At 41.1% G+C, this 22220-nt stretch overlaps 1 protein-coding gene across 1 annotated transcript in view; it reads left to right on the forward strand.

Moving 5' to 3' along the window:
* The window catches only part of LOC138293369 (cytochrome P450 2J2-like), a 296940-nt gene that overhangs the window by 263716 nt on the left and 11004 nt on the right, over nt 1-22220 (forward strand). Inside the window, exons 6-7 of the mRNA XM_069232565.1 lie at nt 4659-4800; nt 6627-6814. Of these exons, the coding sequence (XP_069088666.1) occupies nt 4659-4800; nt 6627-6814 (330 nt within the window). The remainder of the gene's footprint in view (nt 1-4658; nt 4801-6626; nt 6815-22220) is intronic.

Consider the following 22220-nt stretch of genomic DNA (forward strand, 5'->3'; position numbering starts at 1 on the left):
TCTGGTGGTTTGGAAATTTGAAAGTATACAGACAAAATACATATTTATACGTGTGCGTGGATTTAAAAAAAAAAATATTTTGTATTGCATTTAAATTCACCACCACCATTTTTATAAACCCCAGTGAACCACATATTGCCTGGAAACATTGGGACGATGCATTCAAAACATATCTAGGAGCCATTGGAGCGGCACGATTTAGATCTGAACGCAAGAAATGTCTTTTGTTACACTCCATTGGGTTTGAATGAAGAGCTATTTTTAAACATTTACCAGATGTACCTAATGATGAAGAAGAACTGGATGAATATGAGGCTGCTTTGAAGAAAATGTGTAACAGGTTTGATGCTCCTACAAGTCTAGTAGTATGTAGACATAAGTTTTTTTAAAGCGATCAGCAGAATAGGGAGGATGTGAACACCTACATCTCTGCCTTGAGGTTGTTGGCTGCCGATTGCCAATTTGGAGAAATGGGCGATCAACTGATCAGAGACCAGTTTATTTGTCAAGGGTTGGATAGATCTATTAATCAAAAGTTACTATCTCTGGATAATCCAACGTTATTAGAGACTATTAAAATTTCAAAAAGTATTGAATCATCGATTAAGTCAACAAAGGAGATAGAAAAGTAATTGACAGTCGAGAAAAGGTTAGTGTGGTGAGAACCAAAGATGACAAAGAAAGATCAGACACGTCGACTTTTCAAGGATTCACCCAAGGATCTAAGAACAGTAGAAATAGTAATTCAAGTGTTTTGTTTAAACAAAGAAATGTATGTTTTAGATGTGGAAATGCTTTACCTACGGAAGGAGTGAAGGCCTGACCAGCTTTAAATGTTCAATGTAGAAATTGTGGCAAAACTGATCACTTTGCGAAGGTGTGTCAGAGTGAGCATCGTAAGGGCAGTATGATAACCTCAGTGGTGGATGATACTGTAGGAGTGGTGGAAGATTTGATTGGGGAAGTCCAAGAAATGGTGTTGGTGGTTGATGGTGGTGTGGTGAAGTGCGGTGACCCTGAAAGTTGTGTTGATCCATATGTACTCATAAGATTACACAAGATTTGGTTTATCAGAATTGGAAAGACCGCGTACTGTTACCACCTGATAGAGCTCCTGTTTCTTATGAGGGAAGAAGACTCGATCTTCAAGGCTATTTTGAAGAAATTGTGGAGTTTAGGGGGAGGCAGATTTATGGAAAAATGTATGTTGCAGCTAAAGGTCTAAACATTCTAGGTTGATTTCATCAAGGTCTTTTTGTTATGGTGCTGCAACCAGGTACTGGAGATCAGGTAACAGTGATTAGAGATTCTGATGTAGTTGAAGATCTTTTGAATGAATTTCCTAAAGTCTTCTCTGGGTAATTGGGAAAGATAAAATGATTTAAACATAGGATCAAGGTTAAAGGAAGTGCTATACTTGTTAAACATAAACTTAGGAGTGTGCCATTTAGCATCAGAGAAGAAATGGAGAAAGAACTAGTAGGTTTGCACAATAAAGGAATTATTGAGCCCATTGAATCCTCACTATGGATTTCTCCTTGGGTCATCTCGAAGAAAAAGAATGGAGAGTTGAGAGTATATGTGAATCTGAGAGCACTGAACAAAGAGATTAGGGTAGACTCACATCCTTTGCTGAAAATAAGTGAATTGTTGTCTACTATTAAAGATGCAAAAGTTTTTACTAAACTTGATTTAGCCAGTATTGCTGCATGCCGTTTGGTCTGGCATCTGCGGCTTCAGTTTTTCAAAGGATATTGAGTTCTCTATTAAAAGATGTGTCTAACATGTTAGTGTTTCAAGATGATGTTCTGATATATGCAGGTGGCCAACATGAACAAAACAAAAGTTTAAGGCAAGTGTTGGAAAAGTTTTCATCTCATGGAATCGTTCTCAAAAGAGAGAAGTGTTTGTTCATGAAAACATCTGTAGAATATCTAGGCCTTGTCATTTCAGCAGATGGTATATTCCCAAAACCAGGTTTGATTGATGCTATCAAAGCTGCTCTACCACCTAAGGACAAAGTTGGTGTCAAGTTGTTTTTGTGAATGTGTGAATTCTATTCTCGTTTTTTTTCAAATTTTGCAAGCAGTGTCAGACCAATATCTAATCTCTTGAAGCATAGTGTGGGTTTCAAATGGGACGCTGAATGTGATGAAGCGTTTGAGGATATAAAAAAACAACTAGTTAGTGCATAGGTGTTGAAGCCTTACGATCAGGATTTGCAGTGTTGTTTGATAGTAAATGCAAGTAACATAGGTGTGGGGGCAGTGCAAACACAAACAAAGAATGGTGCTGAGAATACTATTGATTTTGCATCAAGGGCATTAAGGGAGCCTGAAACTTACTTTTCTGTAATTGAAAAGGAATTGTTGGCTTGTGTGTGGGCAGTTGAGAAATTTAGAAATTATATTTCGGGCAGGCATTTTGTATTGCAAAACTGACCATAAACCGCTTGTTTCAATTCTCAGTGGCACAAATAACAAGACTGATACTCCCAGAATTGTAAAATTTACTGCTAGACTAATGCAATATGAATTTGAAGTCATGCATATTTAGGGGGTAAGAATGTCAGAGTAGACTATTTATCATGCTTTCCAGCTCAAATCAATAGCACTTGTGATGAGAGTGTAGAGGATAGAAGTTGCTTGAGTTGCCGCTGTTGAACCATAAACCGCTTGTTTCAATTCTCAGTGGCACAAATAACAAGACTGATACTCCCAGAATTGTAAAATTTACTGCTAGACTAATGCAATATGAATTTGAAGTCATGCATATTTAGGGGGTAAGAATGTCAGAGTAGACTATTTATCATGCTTTCCAGCTCAAATCAATAGCACTTGTGATGAGAGTGTAGAGGATAGAAGTTGCTTGAGTTGCCGCTGTTGAAGTGAAACAGGTGTGTCTGTTCGGAAGGTGAATGGAAGGGAAAATTAGATGCAGACAAGAATTTGTGTGAAGTTATGAGGTGTATCAAAGTAGGGTGGCCTCATGAGAAAGAGATGGCGTTTGATATCCAACCGTTTTGGAAGGTTGCTGATGAATTCACCATTGAAGATAGTTTACTCTTGAGAGATGATAAATTGTTCCCACCGGGAGCATTGAGGTATAACATCATGGAAAGAGCCCATGAAGGTAATTTGGGAGCAATGTTGACCAAAAGAAGGGTACGTGAATGTTTTTGGTGGCCACGTATGGACAATGAAATTGATAAATTGGTTAGCAAAATTGCACTAAACCAGTCACTCCTCCTATGGTCCCCATAGAGTGCCTATCCAGCCCATGGAAGAAGTTGGGTGTGGATTTAGTGGGTCCTTTTCATTCTCTGAACTTTAATCCCAGGTATGCGTATGTGTTGATTGATTATTATCCAAAATGGCCTTATGTAAAATTTGTTCAAGAACCTAAAACAAAATTATTGATAACGTTTTTAAGGCAAGTTTTCATGAGTGAGGGGTTTCCTGAAGAAATGGTTACAGATAATGGTGTACAATTTATGTCTGAGGACTTCAAATGTTCATGAAAGAAGGTTCCCTAAAACACTTAAAATGTTCTCTCTAGCACCACAAAACAAGGGTTTGGTTGAGCATTTCAATTGTGTGTTGGGAGAGTGCATTAGGGGGGTCTTTGAAAAATAGATGTGATGTGAGTGCATCAATACAGGCTATGTTGTGGTTTTATAGGACCACTCCACATTCCACCACAGGGGTGTCTCCATTCGAAGCTCCTTGAGGTGAGAAAACCAATTATGCAAGTGAGTCCAGGGTGGATGTCCAGATTTTTCAAGAACATGCAATTAGAGGAATGTTCGAACATGATTAAACAAAATGTAAAGGAAAACCAAAATATACAGAAAATGTACTTTGACAAAAAGAAAAGTGTTAAAGAGCTTTCCATGTCAGCAGGTGACTGGGTATCCATAAAATTACCAACATTTGTCAAGAAATGTAGTCCAACATTTTCTGATCCGGTGAGGGTAGATTTGGTACGGGCAATGCTATAAAAGTTGAAGATAACAAATGGTGGAACAAGTCAAAAGTAGCAAAGTTACAAAGGGTGCCAGGAGTGTGTTGTAACAGTGGAGAAACAAGAGTTCATGATACAGATACAGAAGTTGTTCCGCAACATGTTGAGCGAGAATCACAGATGTCACTTCCACGCAGAAGTTAGAGAGTACGCAAAATGCCTCAGAAATTTAGGGTTTGAATTCAAAGAAATGTAAAAGAAAATGTGAACATGACAATAGCAGTGGACTGTTAGTGGTTAGTGTGCAGTTTTCGATGTTTATTTAGAAAAATGTTGGGTGTGCTTGTTTTTTTTGTTTATGTAGGGGTAGTTGAAAAAAAGGAAAGAAAACTCAATGTAGTATTCGTAGCATGAGTGTCACTCTTAGCACGAGTGTCACACATTAGAATGTGTGAACGGTTCCTAGGGGACGGTGTGCGGCGGTTGGAGGTTAATGGATAACGGTAGAGCACAGTCAGCTTGGACGGAGCTCTCCGAGGTTTGTGTATGCATTCTTCTTCAATAAAGAAAATATACTTCAAGATACATAATTCCAGATGTACTTACTACACATTTCTTAGCAGCAGTACATGGATTTTCATATTTTATTGCTTGTTAGTTTCCGTCATTAAAAGCAAACTCTTTTTTTTCAAAAGTTTAAAGATGATCCTTCCTCATGTTTTGATGAAGACAATCTGGTACAATCCACCCTTGATCTGTTCCTAGCAGGAACTGAAACAACTTCAGCCACTCTGCAATGGGCTATCCTCTACATGGCAAAATACACACATATTCAAGGTAAGGCAACTATTTATAGCTGGCATTTGGTTCCTAAAATATTTCTCATAAACAACTAGTGTATTAATTAAGCTTACTGTGCTCCCAGTTATTTTCTTCGATTCAACAGGAGCAGCTTGCAATTCGTTCTATAACATCTTCCGATGTAGGGGTAAGCTTCACAGCTAAATATTTACTCAGCAATGCTTTCACCCAGGACATGGTGGTATGACACAGTTTGTGCCAGAACATGCTTTGTTTTTCAGGCCGTGGTCTGCAAACTGGCCCGAGCAAGCATAAAAGGTTTGCAAGTAGGCTCTGTCATGGATAAGGTGCTCAAAGTGATATGCAGAGGCCTTCTTTATCTTCTGTGCCACTAAAACATAGAGGGGTTGGCAGTTTCCTAAATAGGTTGGATTCTGCCAAAAAAGAGAAGAACATAGAGAGAGAACGTAGAAGAAAGAGTTTTAAATGACAGTAAATGTCTACTGTAATACCTACTAAAAAGCTTTCCCATTCAAACCAACACTTTCTAAATACGTTTTCAGTTCTCTCTCAAGCGTTCGAGAAAGCAATCATGACATGTATTACACTATATTACAAATTTCAAGGCAAAGTTACTATTTTTTCGTGAAACCCAGCACAGTGCCCAACGTTGGAGCAGCAAAGGGAGACAGGAGGATTGAGTGAAAGGGCGAGAGCAGAACAGCACCACGAATACTAGGAATTGCCACTGCTGCTCTTTTCCCTAGCACAGGCCCACTTTCTGGCTGTCTAGGGCCATGAACACACCTATGCACCGTAGTGCAAAGGTGTTTGTATGAGTCTAGGATGTATTTTACACTGGAAAGTAAATATACCAGTACAGTAAAAAAGTTTCTCCTTCTTTGAGCCTGCCTCGAGGAGGCATACTTTTATTTTGCTCAGAGTCTGTACAGATTGCAGTAGATAGGACTTTGCATCAATGTCCGTGGGTGGTTGAATGGTAATGTCTATGTACCAGCAATGAGACACACCTTTGGCACGCAATAGCGCAAAGCACCACAGAGCACTACTTTCCATTACTTTAGGGCAACATGTCAGCGCAAAAGAGGTGCTATACTGGAAAGAGAATCCCAGATCAATACTTTGCATCACGTTGCATCCATTGTGGTACCTCCACACCAGACCAAAGGACACAGGTTCACACAGGCATACGCAATCAGGTGAGGGCCTAAACATGTGTGTTACATTAAAAGGGGAAGCCAAGTGACTTGTTTACCAAACATAATTGAGTTAAAAAACCGAAGAGCTGTGGTATAAAAGGCACATCAGATCTAGTTGTAGTTTGATTACTGGGGAAGAACCGATCTCTTGCACTATAAGTTGATCTCTTCTGGGCCTGTGGTTGGTAGTTCATAAATGAGATTTCTTACCTGAATTTGTCAGATTTAAAAACTTGACTGTTTTTAGAGTTTGTATGATATAGATAAAAAATAAATCGTTCTACAGTAATTTAAATCTTTTTCAAATGCTAAAAGAGATCTCAATGTAATTTCCAATTTTCTAAATATGCTTTTCTAACTCCTTCAATATGCAACCATTTGCTATTGATTGCTATTGTTCTTTTTACTCTAGTTTATTTTGCTCTTTTCTGTATTAACATGTCAATGTGCTCATCAGTATATCTAACCTAATTACTTCATCAGTAATTTTTATTGACTCAGCATATGCTTATTTGCTTTTTTTGAAAATTGCTTTAAATGTGAACTGTCAACTTGCTGTTCACTGCTAATGCCATTGTCTTGTTCTTCAATTATGCCCTGTAAAATCTAATAGTTACATGTACATTTGTTCAAATTCTTTAGAGAAAGTTCAAGAAGAGATTGACCGAGTGCTTGGACATGCTAGACAGCCATTAATGGAAAACCGAAAGAGCATGCCATATACTAATGCAGTAATTCATGAGGTGCAACGATTCAGCAACATAGTATCCATTGGTGTACCTAGACTTACAACCAATGATGCAACAGTAGGAGGATTCCATCTGCCAAAGGTAACATGAATGACAGCATAATGTTTGATGTAGCCCTGTGGTTGGATTGTGGCATTTTTCTGACCTTTAACTTGAAATATTTCAAGCAAACAAGTGACCTCAAAACTTTGCATGCCAACAGACTTTGCCTATTTCTTGATTCTCAAACTGACTGCCATAATGAAAGACTTTGGTGAATCCATGAGTGTGCAGGTTCTCATGGGATACTAATCTGTTCTAATGCACTAGTTATGCAGACAAACTGACAACTGTGACTCCTTCTGCTGGCCTGATCTTTTTGTCCTATCAATCCCACAAATTCTTTGTATACCAAATCAGTTATATATGTGCTTGACAGGACCTATCCCCATCTTTTGAATAAGAAGCAACTGATACATTTGATGACCTCAAGGCAGATTTTAGATATATCCTTGGGAAATCTTCTAATTAAAACTGACAAAAAACGACTCCATGTTGGATCTAGACTTTAGCATGAAGAGGATCTTATTCACTTTAGTTCTAGTGGTACCTTCAGTATTAGTAGTTTTGGAATCCATGCTGTAATAATGGGGTAGAACAAACGTAGGCATCTACAGTAAAAACATCAACTGCCAGTAGCTAATCGACTAACAAAGTCATATTTGTCGTATGTTTTAGCATAGCAACTTTTCATCTTGTAGTTACTATTAAATGCGCTGTGTTACAAAACGAGCATTGCCACCTGATGTACAAATTTAAAATAGAGTTTATGACAGAGAGTGATCATATTCTTCAAGTCCTCTCCTATATAGACTACATACATTTAGCCCATTTATTGCTCAATTGCCGTGCTGTGATACACTGAGTAGGTAAGTGCTTAATTGGACAAAACAGCAGACCAAATGAATGACATAAATGAATAGTGGAATCTTGGATAGTTTAAAATTTGAATTCATGTGGTTTTCGCAAGAATGTGTGTTTGCTGAGCTCCCACAATTCTTCAGTCTACAAAAGATTAGTGCATTGTTTTATACCTTCTCCGCATATGTTTGGATATTTTGGGGTGTAAAGTGTTTGCTTCTGCTGATGAGGAAAGCAGATCAGAAACTAAACAGAAAGGACAACATTTTTCTGCTTCAATCCAACTCCTCGAGACCTGCACAATGATTATCACTGAAGGGAGGATTATTACGCCTTGAAGATACTGTGAATTCTAAGAAAACCAGAGAGTACACTTACCTACTGATCTAAAATTGGCATTGAACAGTGTGAAGAGAAGACACAATAACACGAACATTTTCATTGACCCTGTCAGATCTGAGAAAGGCCCAACGTAATCAATTATGGAACGATGTATACATAACATTCTTCAAGATACCCAACTGTCTAATGTTGTCTTTGTGAGCATGTCACAATGCTCTTCCAGTCCTGCCTTAGGTGTCCATCCCTGCTCCATAATTGCAAGGAGTTGATTGTATTGTCTGGTCTACAGTACGAAATTTCCAATTTAGAGTGCAAGAAATAAACCTGCTACTGTCAAGATCGTTGTGACAGCCAATAGAAAACATAAACCATGCTGCATCCTACCAAATTGAAATTTCTGGTGAAATTTAACAGGAAATATGGGTGCTGCAGGTGATATCGAAATGCACTTTCCTTCAAGGAGTGTCCCATTAATTTTAGACCATTAATTGAAAAACTTCGGATGTCTGCATTTTGCTTGCATCCTTTATCACAGAGATTATGAGGTTACCTTCCTAGGTCCTCAATGGAGAAGAGAATTTGTTTGACACAATTTTCAAAGTTGCAGAAAAGTGTAGCGCTTTTGTTTAAATTGATAGATGCCTTGTGTTTATGTGTTTATGCTCTCTGTGGCAACATCCCATAGTTTCCCGGGAACTTTCCATTTCAAAGCTATTCCATAAAAGGGTGACATCGATCCTTCAATATGGGATTCTACCCTACTCAGCAGTATTGGTCTGTGAATTCAGAGGCGGTGCTCCTCAGAAGACTTATGGCTGTGCTGCATGTGCAACACAAGGATTCGCCAGCAACAGTTCACATAAGGTTTATGCTTCTTGAGCCACGGTACCTAAAAATTACTTCATAATAATTATGGTAGGTGATCAGGTCAAAAGATAGCAACTACGAAAGAATACCAAACAATGCTTGAGGTGGAGAAGAGGTTTAACAAATAAACCCAGAATTCAAGGGTGACCAGTCAAATGTTTTAATCACTTCTAGACTCTTCTTTAATGCCCTTGTAATGTAATTTGTTAAGCCCAACCCTGATCAATAAGCATTCCATGGGCCCCCTTTCAAGCAATGCAGAGGTATTAACACCCTTTCCTTCTTCCGTTCTCATTACAGTTAGTAATTATTAATACTACCAACACCATTCATTAATGACCCGATATAAGGAAGCCAATACGCTCCCATCTTCTTTTCTGAGGAGGGTTTTGAATCTCTAGATTTCTGCAAATGAATTTAGAGGCAGGCTGATAACTGATGTAGAGTGCACTTCGAAATTATATGAGAAAAGAGTGACTCCATCCAGTAACCAGAGTGCACAATTATTTGCTGGTTGACCATATGCCCATTTCATTACACCACAGTACATTCTCACTGCCATCTTACTCTACTACCTCACATTCCAGTGAGCTGTACTAGCTGCTCCTGACATACCTGCTTTGACAACTCGTCCAGCATATGAACTCCACTATCACTGTGAGCGAATATTATTCCTTCTTTACGATAACCTGATGCATATATGCATATATTGGTCACAAACCATATGGGACCAAAGAACTATGAACGATAAACCAGAACTATGAACTAATCAACATTCAATACTACTTCTGTCCATTAGTTAATTATCACATATTGTAATTGACAGAATCCCCTGTATCTTGACCACTCGTTTTACCATTTTTCACATACTGGGTTTGGGTTACACAGACTTTTCCTTTTGAATAATTAAATAAAACTGTTTTTCGCTCCCCTTTTTGAATGAAAGACATTATGATGTACATAATTCACACACTTTGACCCTGCTGACAACTTGAATACTCGTATGCTTTAGTCTTAATATTGTCTGTTTTTGTGTTTTCTTGGTACCTTACTCTGTTTATTTTATAAGTAAATGCAAAGCCTTACAGAAGTCTTAAACAACTGTCACATTTTCTATACACCAATTACAACCTTTGTATACTCCAATTGTGAGTAATTATTTACTGCATGAATATACAGTTCCAGCCCTTGAAGAAGTCCTAAGGACTAAACACGTGTTGGCAAGCAGCTGTGTTTTCAGTCCTTCCATTGGTATGGGGCTTGCCAAATCATGAAAACGTAAACAGAACTATATATATTTTTTTTAAATTGAAAGAACATATATTGTGGGTCTGATTTACTACTCCATATAACTGATTATTGTGCTCCCGTTGCCTTTGTACTACAAAGGCCCATCATTATATGTGGGGACAGCAGCTCCTGTCCAAGTACCCTGAAGAGCTGTCTCCAATCAACATACTATTGTTCCTGCCTCCACTTCTTTACCAGCGCTTGTCCTGCTTCTCTGATTTGTTTACAACACTGGTCGTCTGCACTTAAATGCAACACTTCTTTACCTAACAGATTTGTTGTAAACACAACTTGGAAGCAAGTACGTATCCAAAGGATAGTATCAATAATAAAAGCAATGTTGGAAAATATAAAACTACAGATTCTTTCTCATGACCTGATTTGCTCATATTTTAAAAAGCTGAATGCAAAAGACAGAACGACAATAAAAGGTTGCACCAGTGCGAAGTCAATGCTGTTGTAACTGGCCCTGCTGCTATCCTTTGTAATAATGCATTCAAGCACTGCTGCTATGCTGTGTTACAAAGTATCCCAGCACTGCTGCTATGCTGTGTTACAAAGTATCCCAGCACTGCTTCTGTCCCATGTTACAATATTTTCCAGTAATGCTGCTATCCCGTATTACAGTGTATCCCAGCACTGCTGCTGCTGCTGTCCCATGTTTCAACGTATGCTAGTACTGCTGCTGTCCCTTGTTACAATGTATCCAAGTACTGCTGCTGTCCTGTGTTACAGTGTATCCCAGCACTGCTGCTGTCTTGTGGTACAAGTATGCCAGTACTGCTGCTGTCCCATGTTACAGTGTAACTCAGCACTGCTGCTGTCCTGTGTTACAACGTATCCCACCTCTGCTTGTGTCCTGTATTACAAAATATGCCAGCACTGCTGCTGTCCTGTGTTGCAATATATTACAGCACTGCTGCTGTCCCATGTTACAGTGTACCCCAGCATTGCTACTGTCCTGTTACTGTGTATTTGCCCTGTGTTACAATGCATCCAAGCACTGCTGCTGTTTTGTGTTACATTGTATCCTAGCACCGCTGCTGTCCCGTGTTACAAAGTATGCCAATACTGTTGCTGTCCCATGTTACAATGTATCCCATCATTTTAGCATGTATTAAAACTCTGCAAAAGCTTATCCTTCCACAATCCCTGACAGAACAGAAAAGGGCATCCTGTGAGAGAAACCAAGAATTTCAGTGGCTGGACAACTATTTATTGAGTGTTATCATTGCGTGTCGATGAGTAGTGATTACTAGCCCACACTACATCCTGCGAGTAGGCCTTGGACTGCGCTGCACCGCTACGCTGTGAAAATCAAGCGCAACAGTAGGGCTCTCTGGTTCCCCGTATGGAAAATCGTGGACCTATTACTTGTGCAGGCCACACAACTAATAACCTAATCTCCAATGTTATCTATCTTGGATTCAGAAATACACGTTGCTCCTGCAGGACGAGACATGGGTGGACTTCTTAGCTAATGGTTGCGCTGTTTGTATTTGGACAATGAGCTGCAGCGATTGCACCTTAAGTGGCAAGAAGAGGCGCTACTTATCCCAGAAAATATTTTCTTACCAAATAGTTTCCTTTATTAAGCAACCAGTACAGGTGTTTTTTAACAAAATGTAGGCATTTTAAATTTTGCTAAGTTAATATGATCAAAACTATCTGCGGCCAGTTCAAACAAATGGATGCTGTACTCCACCACATAAATTATGGCCCAGATTTACAGAAACCAAATTTTCTGTGCTGCATTACGGAAATGCATAGCTAAATCTTCTAAGCTTTTTCTGAGTAAGAGTTTAATTTTCAGACAGTACAGCTCGCAAAGGGTGAGCTGGGTTTGCCCTTTTTAGGGCCGAGCCTGCGAGTGCATGCGCTTGCGCATACATCTCGTATGTCAGACGTTGTTGTGTTCAGTAAAGGGCTTGGAGCCTGCCTGTCCCTCACTATTTGTTGGTTTCATGGCATTCTTTACGGTCTCATAATTCGTCAAGGCATGCCTTGTATTATTTCTGTTCCCCTGTGTGGAGCAGGGATCAAGCACTAATTGATTCCCACTTAATTAGTGCCCGTTCACTGCTCCCGACGTGCTTGAGGTCCTATTTTTGTTCTAACTTGCAGTGCTTCGCAAACAGAAGGCTTGTGACTAGCAAAAACGTGCCCAGCAGGACAAACAAAATTGCTAAGTTTTATTTTTCAAAGCTAACTTTATTTTATTTTGTTAAGGCGTCTTTTCTCAGTTTCTACTCACGTTTTTTTGTTTCGGCTCGTGGGCGCTGTTGTCAAAAGATGACAATTAACTTGTTTGAAATATGCGAGACCCATTGTATTGCAAATGCTTGTTGTTTCTGAGCTGTGGCCTAAAACGATGCACAAAACTCAGAGAAATACGGGGTTAATATGTGTTCTTTAGACAGGGCAAGTGCATAGAAACGGGTGCTCGGCTCGGCATGTATTTATGATACAGAAGCAGTTCTAATTTCACTTTTCTCAAGCAGTTCTAGAACAAACGATCATTCAAAAGCAGTTTCTCACTTTGGATTAAAACCTGTTAAGTAAGCAGCTATGCAAGATGTTCATTACAGAAATTAGATTCAGTGTCACTTGATTGTGAGTGTTTGCGCGCATCAAATCTGTCAGTATATAGGGGGTTACCAAGAAGTACCAGTAAGCGGAGACTTAGGAAAGGTATGAGCTTTTTCTCTTATTTACCTACAGCAACACAATATGACCACCCTCCCCCATTATGGCATTGAGCATTTCATCAGGATGGGTAGAAATATGTCTGATGAGTGATGCCTTCTATACAATGTATTTTAAAGAATAGTAATAGAATAAGTGAGAGCTTTATGATGGTGAAATTAGTGAAATTTACATCTTGGACAAGCCGTTCTGCACGCAAAGTGTGATGAGTTTTCTGCTCTCTGTTTATTAAGGGATAAAACCACATTAGAGAGGATCTCAGTGAAGGAAAGTATTTTTTTCGGGATTACACATTTTTGCAGGTGGGAGGCCACCAACTCCCCTGGGGAGGGCTTAGGCTTGTTTCGCACACCATGTAAGTTTTCACATGGTTTATCAATGGCCCTTCAGAACCTGTTGTGGAGCATAAAGCAGTTCAGCCCACTTATTTGAAACTTGTGTTGTTAAGTGCACATCTGGTTGGATTGTTTGCAAATTTCCTAGGAAGAAGAACTCCTGTCCCTCAAACCCTCTAGAATAAGTCAGGCCTACTGCTTTGCTGCGACTATTACTTAGCCCTGCAGCTAGGGACATAGCTGCTGATGTTACCACAATGCCCTGTAGTGACAGCATGAGAAGAAGGTCCAGGCTGCAGGGGCAGTGTTTGCTGTACCACGTTAAGGCTGCATTAGAATTGATTACTCCTTATTAGCATCACAAAAGATAAACATATTTCCTAACCTGTATCATGCATTACATCTTCAGTATTGCAGCTTGTCCTCACTGTACCACAAAAATAATAGTCACTGCTTACATGCACTTCTATAAAGCTCATGCCAACAGTGTGCAGGACAGTGTATATTTCAAGGCTACTTGAGGCATGCATTCTTGGTCCTACATTTTCCCATTATGAGGCTGATTAGAAATAGGCTGCACTTTTGTGAGGTAATTCTGCCAAACCCTACCACAGGATTATCGATACCAGGCTAATTAGTATCCCTTGGACTTCAGGGAGAAAACACCTCATTATGAGTTGGACATGGAGGGTGCACTTATAAATGGCGAGTTAATGGAAAATATCACATCCAGTTTCCCCATAATTCCTCATTTCATCTAGTAGATTCACCGAAAGATCTCTCTTGCTTTTAAGAAGTTGAAGTCCCCTGATGAAACAACACTTATCCATGGATTCACTGTTACAATTCAGCTGGAACTGGTGACCATCAAAATTACTTCCCAACCAAATGATTCAACTACAAATCTTCCATAGGGTACACTTTACTTGCAGCAGGTTGTGGATGTAATTCCATCACTGATCTGCCTTAAATGCAAAACTCAGCCAGGGTCTCTGGTGCATACCCCTTAGAGTTGCCAAGTCCTGAAGGTATTCTGGAGCTGAGTTATGTTGATGCTGGGATTGGTCCTGGGCTGGACTATTCCTTATGTCCCTAAGTTGATCACTCTACATATGACCACAGATCTATGCAACAATAGGTCCAAGCTGGTGTTGCTACTGGGTTTGATGATCACAAAGTGAGTCATAGCATGTAAGTGGAACGAGTGCACACTTACCCTGATGGAAGTGTGGGAAAAGGACATGGAAAATGTGGGCACACTGGTGTTGGTATTGTGGGATACAGATTGACCTGAAAGGTCCGATAAATAGGGGTTTAGACAAGAAAATTCAGGATTATGAAACTCCAGGGAGCTGCCGACAGCCATTACTGCAGCCCAGTGGGACATAAGGGGAATATGAAATGAGCTAAGAAGATATATGCATGACTGAAGGGAGTGGTTCATAGGTGGGCAAAATGGTTTAGGTTAAATCTGTTCATTTGTTTATTCAAAAAGAAAGTGTGGTAGGTATGTGTCCAACCAACATGGCTGAGTGGACGTGATCCACTGAGGCTCCGCATAGTAAACTGCAGATTACCTGATGCCGCGTCCATCAGCGGCCCCTCTACATATAGCACTTTAGGGATAGCAGGAGAAGACTTCATACGAGGAGTTTGCTATGGATAAATCTCCCTGGGATGCAGCATATTAAAGGCATCTGTAGTGGTGCGCCTAGGAGGACTGTGGTGGGACCAGAGTAGCGGGGCTCACTGTGCCATAACTGCTCACTGCTGACTTCAGACTCCTTGTGGAGCACAGGGCGGCTCTGGAATCCTGGCCAGCAATAAGGAGACGAGTGAGGCTGTGCTGCAATGGTGGCCGCGGGTATAGGAGGCACATACCCACTTACACAGCACTGAGTGGAGTTTGATGTCCCGCCTCAGATGGAGGGGCAAGGTAAATACTAACTCACCTCTTCAAAGCATGTAACATCTAGTAGCAGCCGTCACCACACCGGAGCCTAAATTGAAGTTGCCTGTTTTTAAGATGGCGCCCGCGAGGGAACTAAGTCAGCACCTCTCCTTACTTCAGCTCTTCTTTGTTGACACCTAATATCTAGAAGCAGTGAGTCTTGCGATTGGAAAACTTGGCCATTAACTCCGGCCCACACGCTACATCCTCTCCACCATAGCGACAGAGGCTGCTAGACCACACTACAACTAGGGCAATATGGACAATGAAGACTACCCTACGGGAAGTTGCTAGCATTGCAGCCTCTCTGCCCCCAGCACAAGGAAAAGTACCTGGAGACTGTCAACTTACCTGGACGTCCTGTGGGTCTGGCACGAGAGGACCCCATGAAGAGGATGTATTCTGATGCCCATATGTGTGATGCCTTCCACTGAGATACCTCCCTTGCAGATATAGAACTGACACCCTCTCCTCCCTTGCTAGCCGAGATATCTGAGAGCAACGAGATCTTCTTTTCCTCCTACAACACAAACACAACAGGTAGTGGTTCTGACTCGATTGCCACAGCCCTCACTCCTAGCCTCTATGCTTCCTCAGAGGCTCAGAGCAATACGGTGTCTAACTATTTTACCCCAGCGGAGCAGAGTGACCAATATGCCGACTCTAACTTGGAAACGCCAATGTCACTCACCAAAGAAGATTTGTGAGAAAACTTAAAGCCGATATGGCAGCTTCTATTGAGGCCTTCAGGTCTGATGTTAGCACCTGCTTAGCCTCTCTTCAAACAGGCATAGACTCCATCGGGGCACATATGCTGGTGCTGGACACTGAACAGCAGGACTTGGAACAGCGTCTAAGATCAATAGAACACTCCACAGTACAACTTCAATCCCAGTTGCGTTTAACACTACTAAAATGTGAAGTCTTAAAGAATCGGTCTAGAAGAAATAATGTACGGATTTGAGGACTAGAGGAGGGGAGCCAAGGACCCGACTTGGAGACCTTTGTCACAGGCATGTTCTCTGAACTTTTGGGCGCAGAACATCTGGAGGTGTGGATAGAGAGGGTTACAGAGTGAGACCGCAGGGTAACAAAAGTGGGAGGAGACCCAGAGACATTCCTGTTAAGTTTCATTCCTTCAAAACCAAAGAACTAGTTCTTCAGGCATCTAGGAGGAAGGACTCGGTCTCCTTTCAGGGAGCGATGTGTATGCCCTTCCAGGATACTGCACCTGCCACCCTAGCATGACCTCTTCAATTCAGACCTGTAACTGATGCCCTATGGAAAGATAAAATTAAATACTACTAGTCCTACCTCTTCAGCATCAGCTTTGAATTCCGCAATAATCGCCACCATTTTACAGAGCTTGCAAAGGCCTCCTCCCTGACAGACACTTCAACTCTGGACAGGCAAGGATGAGAGACTTTCAAACCTGCCAGGGCCAGATTCCCACCGGCACCTGACAATCGCAGAAGAGGGGAAAACGCACTTAGCGAAAATGACTATTGGCTCAACCTTCCTGCTCCTCTTAGGCGACGGACACAGCTTTGTAGAGCTTATATCTTTACTTGCTCCACAGATGAGGCCAGAGATCGATTTATCTCTGAACAAAGAACTCCTGCTGGATAGGCACATGTCAAGCGCTGCCAATATTTGTCAGACCCCCTGGCCCTCTAGGATATCATGATACAGGGGAATACCACAGATGATCAGGCAATACTGCTTCACCCAGTGTCAGAGTCACCAGATCCTCGGGGTCTGCACACGTTCCCAACACGTCCACCACTGAACAGCTCCAAGACTGATAGATAAATCACAGAGGCTAAGAGAGTTCAAGAGGGGATTAGGAAGGGAAACAGCTGGGAAGGAGACCTGTAGTAAGAAAAAGGTTAGAACACACAATATGAAAATTATATCTCCTGAAATCAATACTAGACTATGATTCTAAACATAATCATTCTGAAAACATGAACAATCTAAGAATTAAGTTTAAAATGACTAAGTTTCAAGATGGCCGGATACCTGTAAGGGAATCAAGATGGATTTAAATGAAAACTTTCTTATTCAAGTACTTTCCTTTACATGAGAATCAGAAAAACGTTCTGACAAAATTTTAAAACCAGTCATATAAATCCTTTTTTGAGAATGCATACTAGGACCATACAATATTGCATCTAGACACTCTGATCTTCTCTGTACTCTTAAAATGTTTCAACACAAATTGCGCATATTGTAGATTTATATATATATATATATATATATATATATATATATATATATATACATAGTAAACACCATAAAAGGATTGTGCACCATGAATAACACAATATGGATTCAGGAAAGACAAATCACATAACTTATCAACTCGAATATTACCTGATAAATATCTTAGAATAGTGGCATACAATAAACAACATGAATTAAACTCGAGGAGAGAATCGTGCGTCTTGCCAATTTGAGTGTCACCATGTAAAAAGCCAAGAAATGGTAGTACGCAATGAATATCAAAGTCAAATCATCATTAAACGAATTGCGCGTCTTGCCGATTCGTAAACCACAATGTAAATGCCAAGAAATAACAGCTCACAATGAATAACAAGATCAAAGTACAATGAAACCAATCGCACGTCTTTTGCCGATTCTTAAGCCACCATGTAAATGTCAGGAAATGGTAGCACGCAATGAACAACAAAGTTAAAACACCATAAAACGAATCGCGTGTCTTGCCGATTAAGCCACCATGTAAATGTCAAGAAATGGTAGCGCGCAATGAATAACAAGATTAAATTAGCAAGAACCGAATCGCGTGTCTTGCCGATTGGCAAATCACCCTGCAAATGTCACAAACTCTCAAGCGCATATTTCACACGCGCAAAATACTCTGTCAAATCATAAAAGAATTAGGCCCAAGAACATGAGAGTTCTTGATAACGGCGTCGGGAGGCCAGCCCAACCACCGTCTTACCGCCCAGAACAAGGATCTCCAAATGAAGAATAAAAGTCAGATGTCTGGAAGATCAAATAGGCCACCGGGACAGGAGCTCAGGAAGTAACTGCTGCTCTGCACCAGGACCTCTGAATAGTGAGCACTTGGAGCTGGGCTGGCTCCTTCTTATAGAGTCTTGGCCCAGCCCACAACCACGCCCAGGCATGTTGCAGGGAAAGTCTCTAGAAGGCCCTGGAAAGGGACCACACCCTAACACACTCTGAAAGACTGCAGCAATATATTGCAAATGAACAGCATTTGTAAGCACATTAAAATTAAGTCTTCAGGATTGAACTCTGCAATGCAAAAGGTTAAACAACAACATATCAGCACAATGCATAAATTACGTTGTTTTGAGAGTGCTGGGTTTTTGCATTCTAGTCACCAATAGAGCGCGCACTGCCCTGGTGCTGACACCCAGACAATTTGCAGTGTAAACTAGTGTAACTGAGTCCACCGCACCTTACTTGCCTAGATGTGTGCAACATCTGTTTGTTATGGAGAATTTATACTCCCCCGTTCATTTGGTTGAACGTCTCTTAGTTCTTTATGTGAATGGTACAATGCTGATGCAACTCGAGAGGGCAGTCGGGCGGGTGAGGGGAGGACAGGGACGGGAGAGATGGTTTAGTAGGGAACAATGTTCTTCTTTTTTTATTTAAGTATGTCCGGGGGGGCCGGTCTATTAGAAGACTGTCCACCTGATGAATGGTAATTACCGCAATTACATGGAACACAAAAGGATTCGACTCCCCAAAAAAGCACCAACAACTATAGAAATATATCCTTGAAAGGCACTTTAAAATAATAGCCTTACATGAAACCCACCTTAAGTGTGGCAAAGATCATAGGCTAAAACATAAACTATATCCTCACAACTAAGCATAATGGAGTCACCATTCTATCCCAGTCCTCCCTGAAATTTCAAATTATAGGCAGTAAATCAGATAGAAAAGGGAGACTGCTAATGGTCAAAGGCTACATGAATGGCCGCTTCTGTACCATAGCAACCATATATGCCCCCACTCCGACCAATCAGACTTCTCTGCTCCTCTCTTAAAATGCTGGGTAGCTTTGCTAAGGGGATATCACATTGATGAGAGACTTGCACTCACCCTCAAAGAACACAAGCAAGTGCTTTTAATAAAAGCACAAAGTCAGTACTGTCAGCGAGGCTTGTTAGACGCTTGGGGGATCCTACACCCCAATACTCAAGACTACACCTTTTTCTCACACTCTCATCACACCTGTTCCAGACTAGAACATAAATTTGCCAGCCAGGCAATACAATAAACCCTAACAACAGCCACTATCCACCCCATTACTATCTCAGATCACTCTCCAGTGGAAATGGTCTTAAACTGAATCGGGCTGAAACCCTCCTTCCGGAGATGGTTCTTCCCTACCGCCCTTACTTGAGACCGTCTCTTCCAAGATGAACTGCATAAATTGATTAGGGAATACTTCCAGCTGAATTAACCTCAAGACACAAACCCCTCAATAACATGGGATGCCTTGAAGGCGGTGGCCAGGGGAAAATACATCTCCCGGATGACTACCCTCATGCAACAAAGATCCTGAGAACGCCAAAATTTAGAAACTGAACTTAACCTAGCTGAACAAGCCCATAAAGCTTCGCCAACACTGGCACTTCAGAGAAAAGTCACGGCACTTAGGGGGAAAATAAAGGCTATTTATGCTAATAGAGCAGAACAGAATCTGCTGAGGAACAAGGGCACCACATATAAGCAAGCCAATAAAGTTGGCTCAATAGTAGCGAGACAGCTGTGAACCAAACAGGAAAAGGAATGTTTTTTTTCGATTCATGGAGACGATGGGGATATCCAAAATACTGAGGAAGAGAAAGCCCAAGCATTTTGAGATTTTTACGAGTGACTTTACACCCCAGAACCAGTCCGTGATGATGCACAACTGGCTTTTTTAGATGAGGTTACATTACCTCAAGTCTCCGTAGCTCTTTGGGAATCCTTGGTTTGCCCCATAACGACTTAAGAGGTTCTAACTGCCATAGATTCTCTTAAATTACACAAGTCACCTGGCCCTGACGGGTTCACATTGCAATTTTATAAAATGATTAGTGCTGACTTAACACCACACGACTGCCCTGTTCAATCATATTACGAAGACCCAAGCGGTAACTCAGTCTATGGGAGAAGCTTTGATTACTGTTCTCCCAAAACTAGAGGAAAATCTCCCTTTTTGTGCTTCATATAGACCAATTGCATTACTCAATCTAGACACTAAATTGTACACCAAAATATTAGCCACCAGATTAGAGGACATCCTGCCGGACTTAATCCACCCGAACCAGTCGGGCTTTATTGGGGGATGGCAAACTTACAACAATTTGAGACGGGTGGTCCACTTGGTTGAAAAAGCAAACAAAAAGAACGTCCCAGCAGTATTACTGGTGCTAGACGCCAAGAAATCTTTCGACCGAGTGGACTGGCCCTTTCTCTTTCAAACACTCTGTAAGTTTGGCTTTGGGGACTGCTTCATATCAATAATACAAGAAAACTACCAGTGCCCGCGCTCTAGGGTGATAGTGAATAGGACTGCCTCTGATTATTTCTAGTTATCAAGAGGCACATGACAGGGGTACCCTGTATCCCCCCTACTGTTTGCTCTAAGCATAGAGCCCTTAGCTGCTAAGATCTGTGGAACTCTGACTATTCAGGGCCTGCCCTTTGGTGCAGAGGAGCACAAGCTCTCCCTGTTTGATGACAACATTCTATTGTCTCTCACCGCCCCACAGACCTCGCTTCTGGCCCTACAATCTGAATTTAAGTGATATGAGACAGTTGCAGGGTTCCAGGTCAATTTAAATAAATCATACCTACTCACCTTGACAGTCCCAATCCATACTATGGAGGGCTTAGCGGCAGCATCCCCCTTTCAATGAGTGAAGAAAGAAATTACATACTTAGGATTTAAAATTACCCACAGGGTCACTGATCTATATAAAAGCAAACTTCCCCTCCTACTTAGGCAATTGAAAGGGGATCTTAAGAGATGGGCTCAGTTGTATCTCTCCTGGCTTGGTCGTATCAATGCAATAAAGAGTACTGTGCGCCAACAAATCTTATACCTTTTTCAGGGACTTCCCATAGAAGAGAACAGAGTGTTCTTTTTTCACTGCCACATCAGCGTTTACAAACTTTATCTGGCAGAATCGCATGGCAATGTTATCCCATAAATTTTTGACATTACGTAGGGAGGCAGGTCTATAACTCACGCTTTACTGCAAAGCCTCACAACTACTGGTAATATCAGAATGGTCTCTTAAACAGACTGATAAACTTTGGCTTCACATGGATAGAGAGGTTGTAGGTCATACAATATAGGACGTCTTATGGAAACCTAAACAGAATAAGCCTCGTAACGCATATTTGAGTACTCCGACTTGCACCACTTTCAAAATATGGGACAGTATCCAAAATACACATAGCCTGATATTATTCCCCTTCCCTTACACTCCCATTCATTTTAATCCAGCTTTTCAACCTACCTCTGTTCCAGGTTCCCTTGACTTGTGGCGGGAGGGATGTTCCCTTACCATATCTGATCTGTTTCATGGGGGGGATATACACGCCTTTGAAAACTGTTGTCGCAACTTTCAACTTCCAACCTCAGATATACTGATTATACTCAATTGAAGCATTGGGTGTTACAACCAGCTATCAAACAAGCTGCCACTAGAAACCTCTTACCTATTGAGGAGTTTGTCCGGAGGCCTGGGACCATCCGAGGATGCATCTCGTCCCTGCATTCACTCCTGGCCTCTGCTGTCAAGGAATACAACTTACCTTATATGTCACATTGGGAACAAACTTTAGGAACACCCCTAACCAATAAACAATGGCACACACTTTGGAAGAACATCCTCAGGTTTAATCGCTCCACTGGCCTAAGAGAAGCCCATCATAACCTACTTTTTGACTGGTACCTCTACGCAGCCAAAATATTTCCAAATACTTCAGACCGTTGTTGGAGGGGCTCTGGCCTCTTGGGCAACTTTAAACATATTTGGTGGGATTGCCCAACAGTACAGCCTTATTGGGCTCAAATTCTAGCACAAATAAAAGACAT

The sequence above is a fragment of the Pleurodeles waltl genome, chromosome 4_2 (assembly GCF_031143425.1).
Source record: "Pleurodeles waltl isolate 20211129_DDA chromosome 4_2, aPleWal1.hap1.20221129, whole genome shotgun sequence".
Classification (NCBI taxonomy): Eukaryota; Metazoa; Chordata; class Amphibia; order Caudata; family Salamandridae; genus Pleurodeles; species Pleurodeles waltl.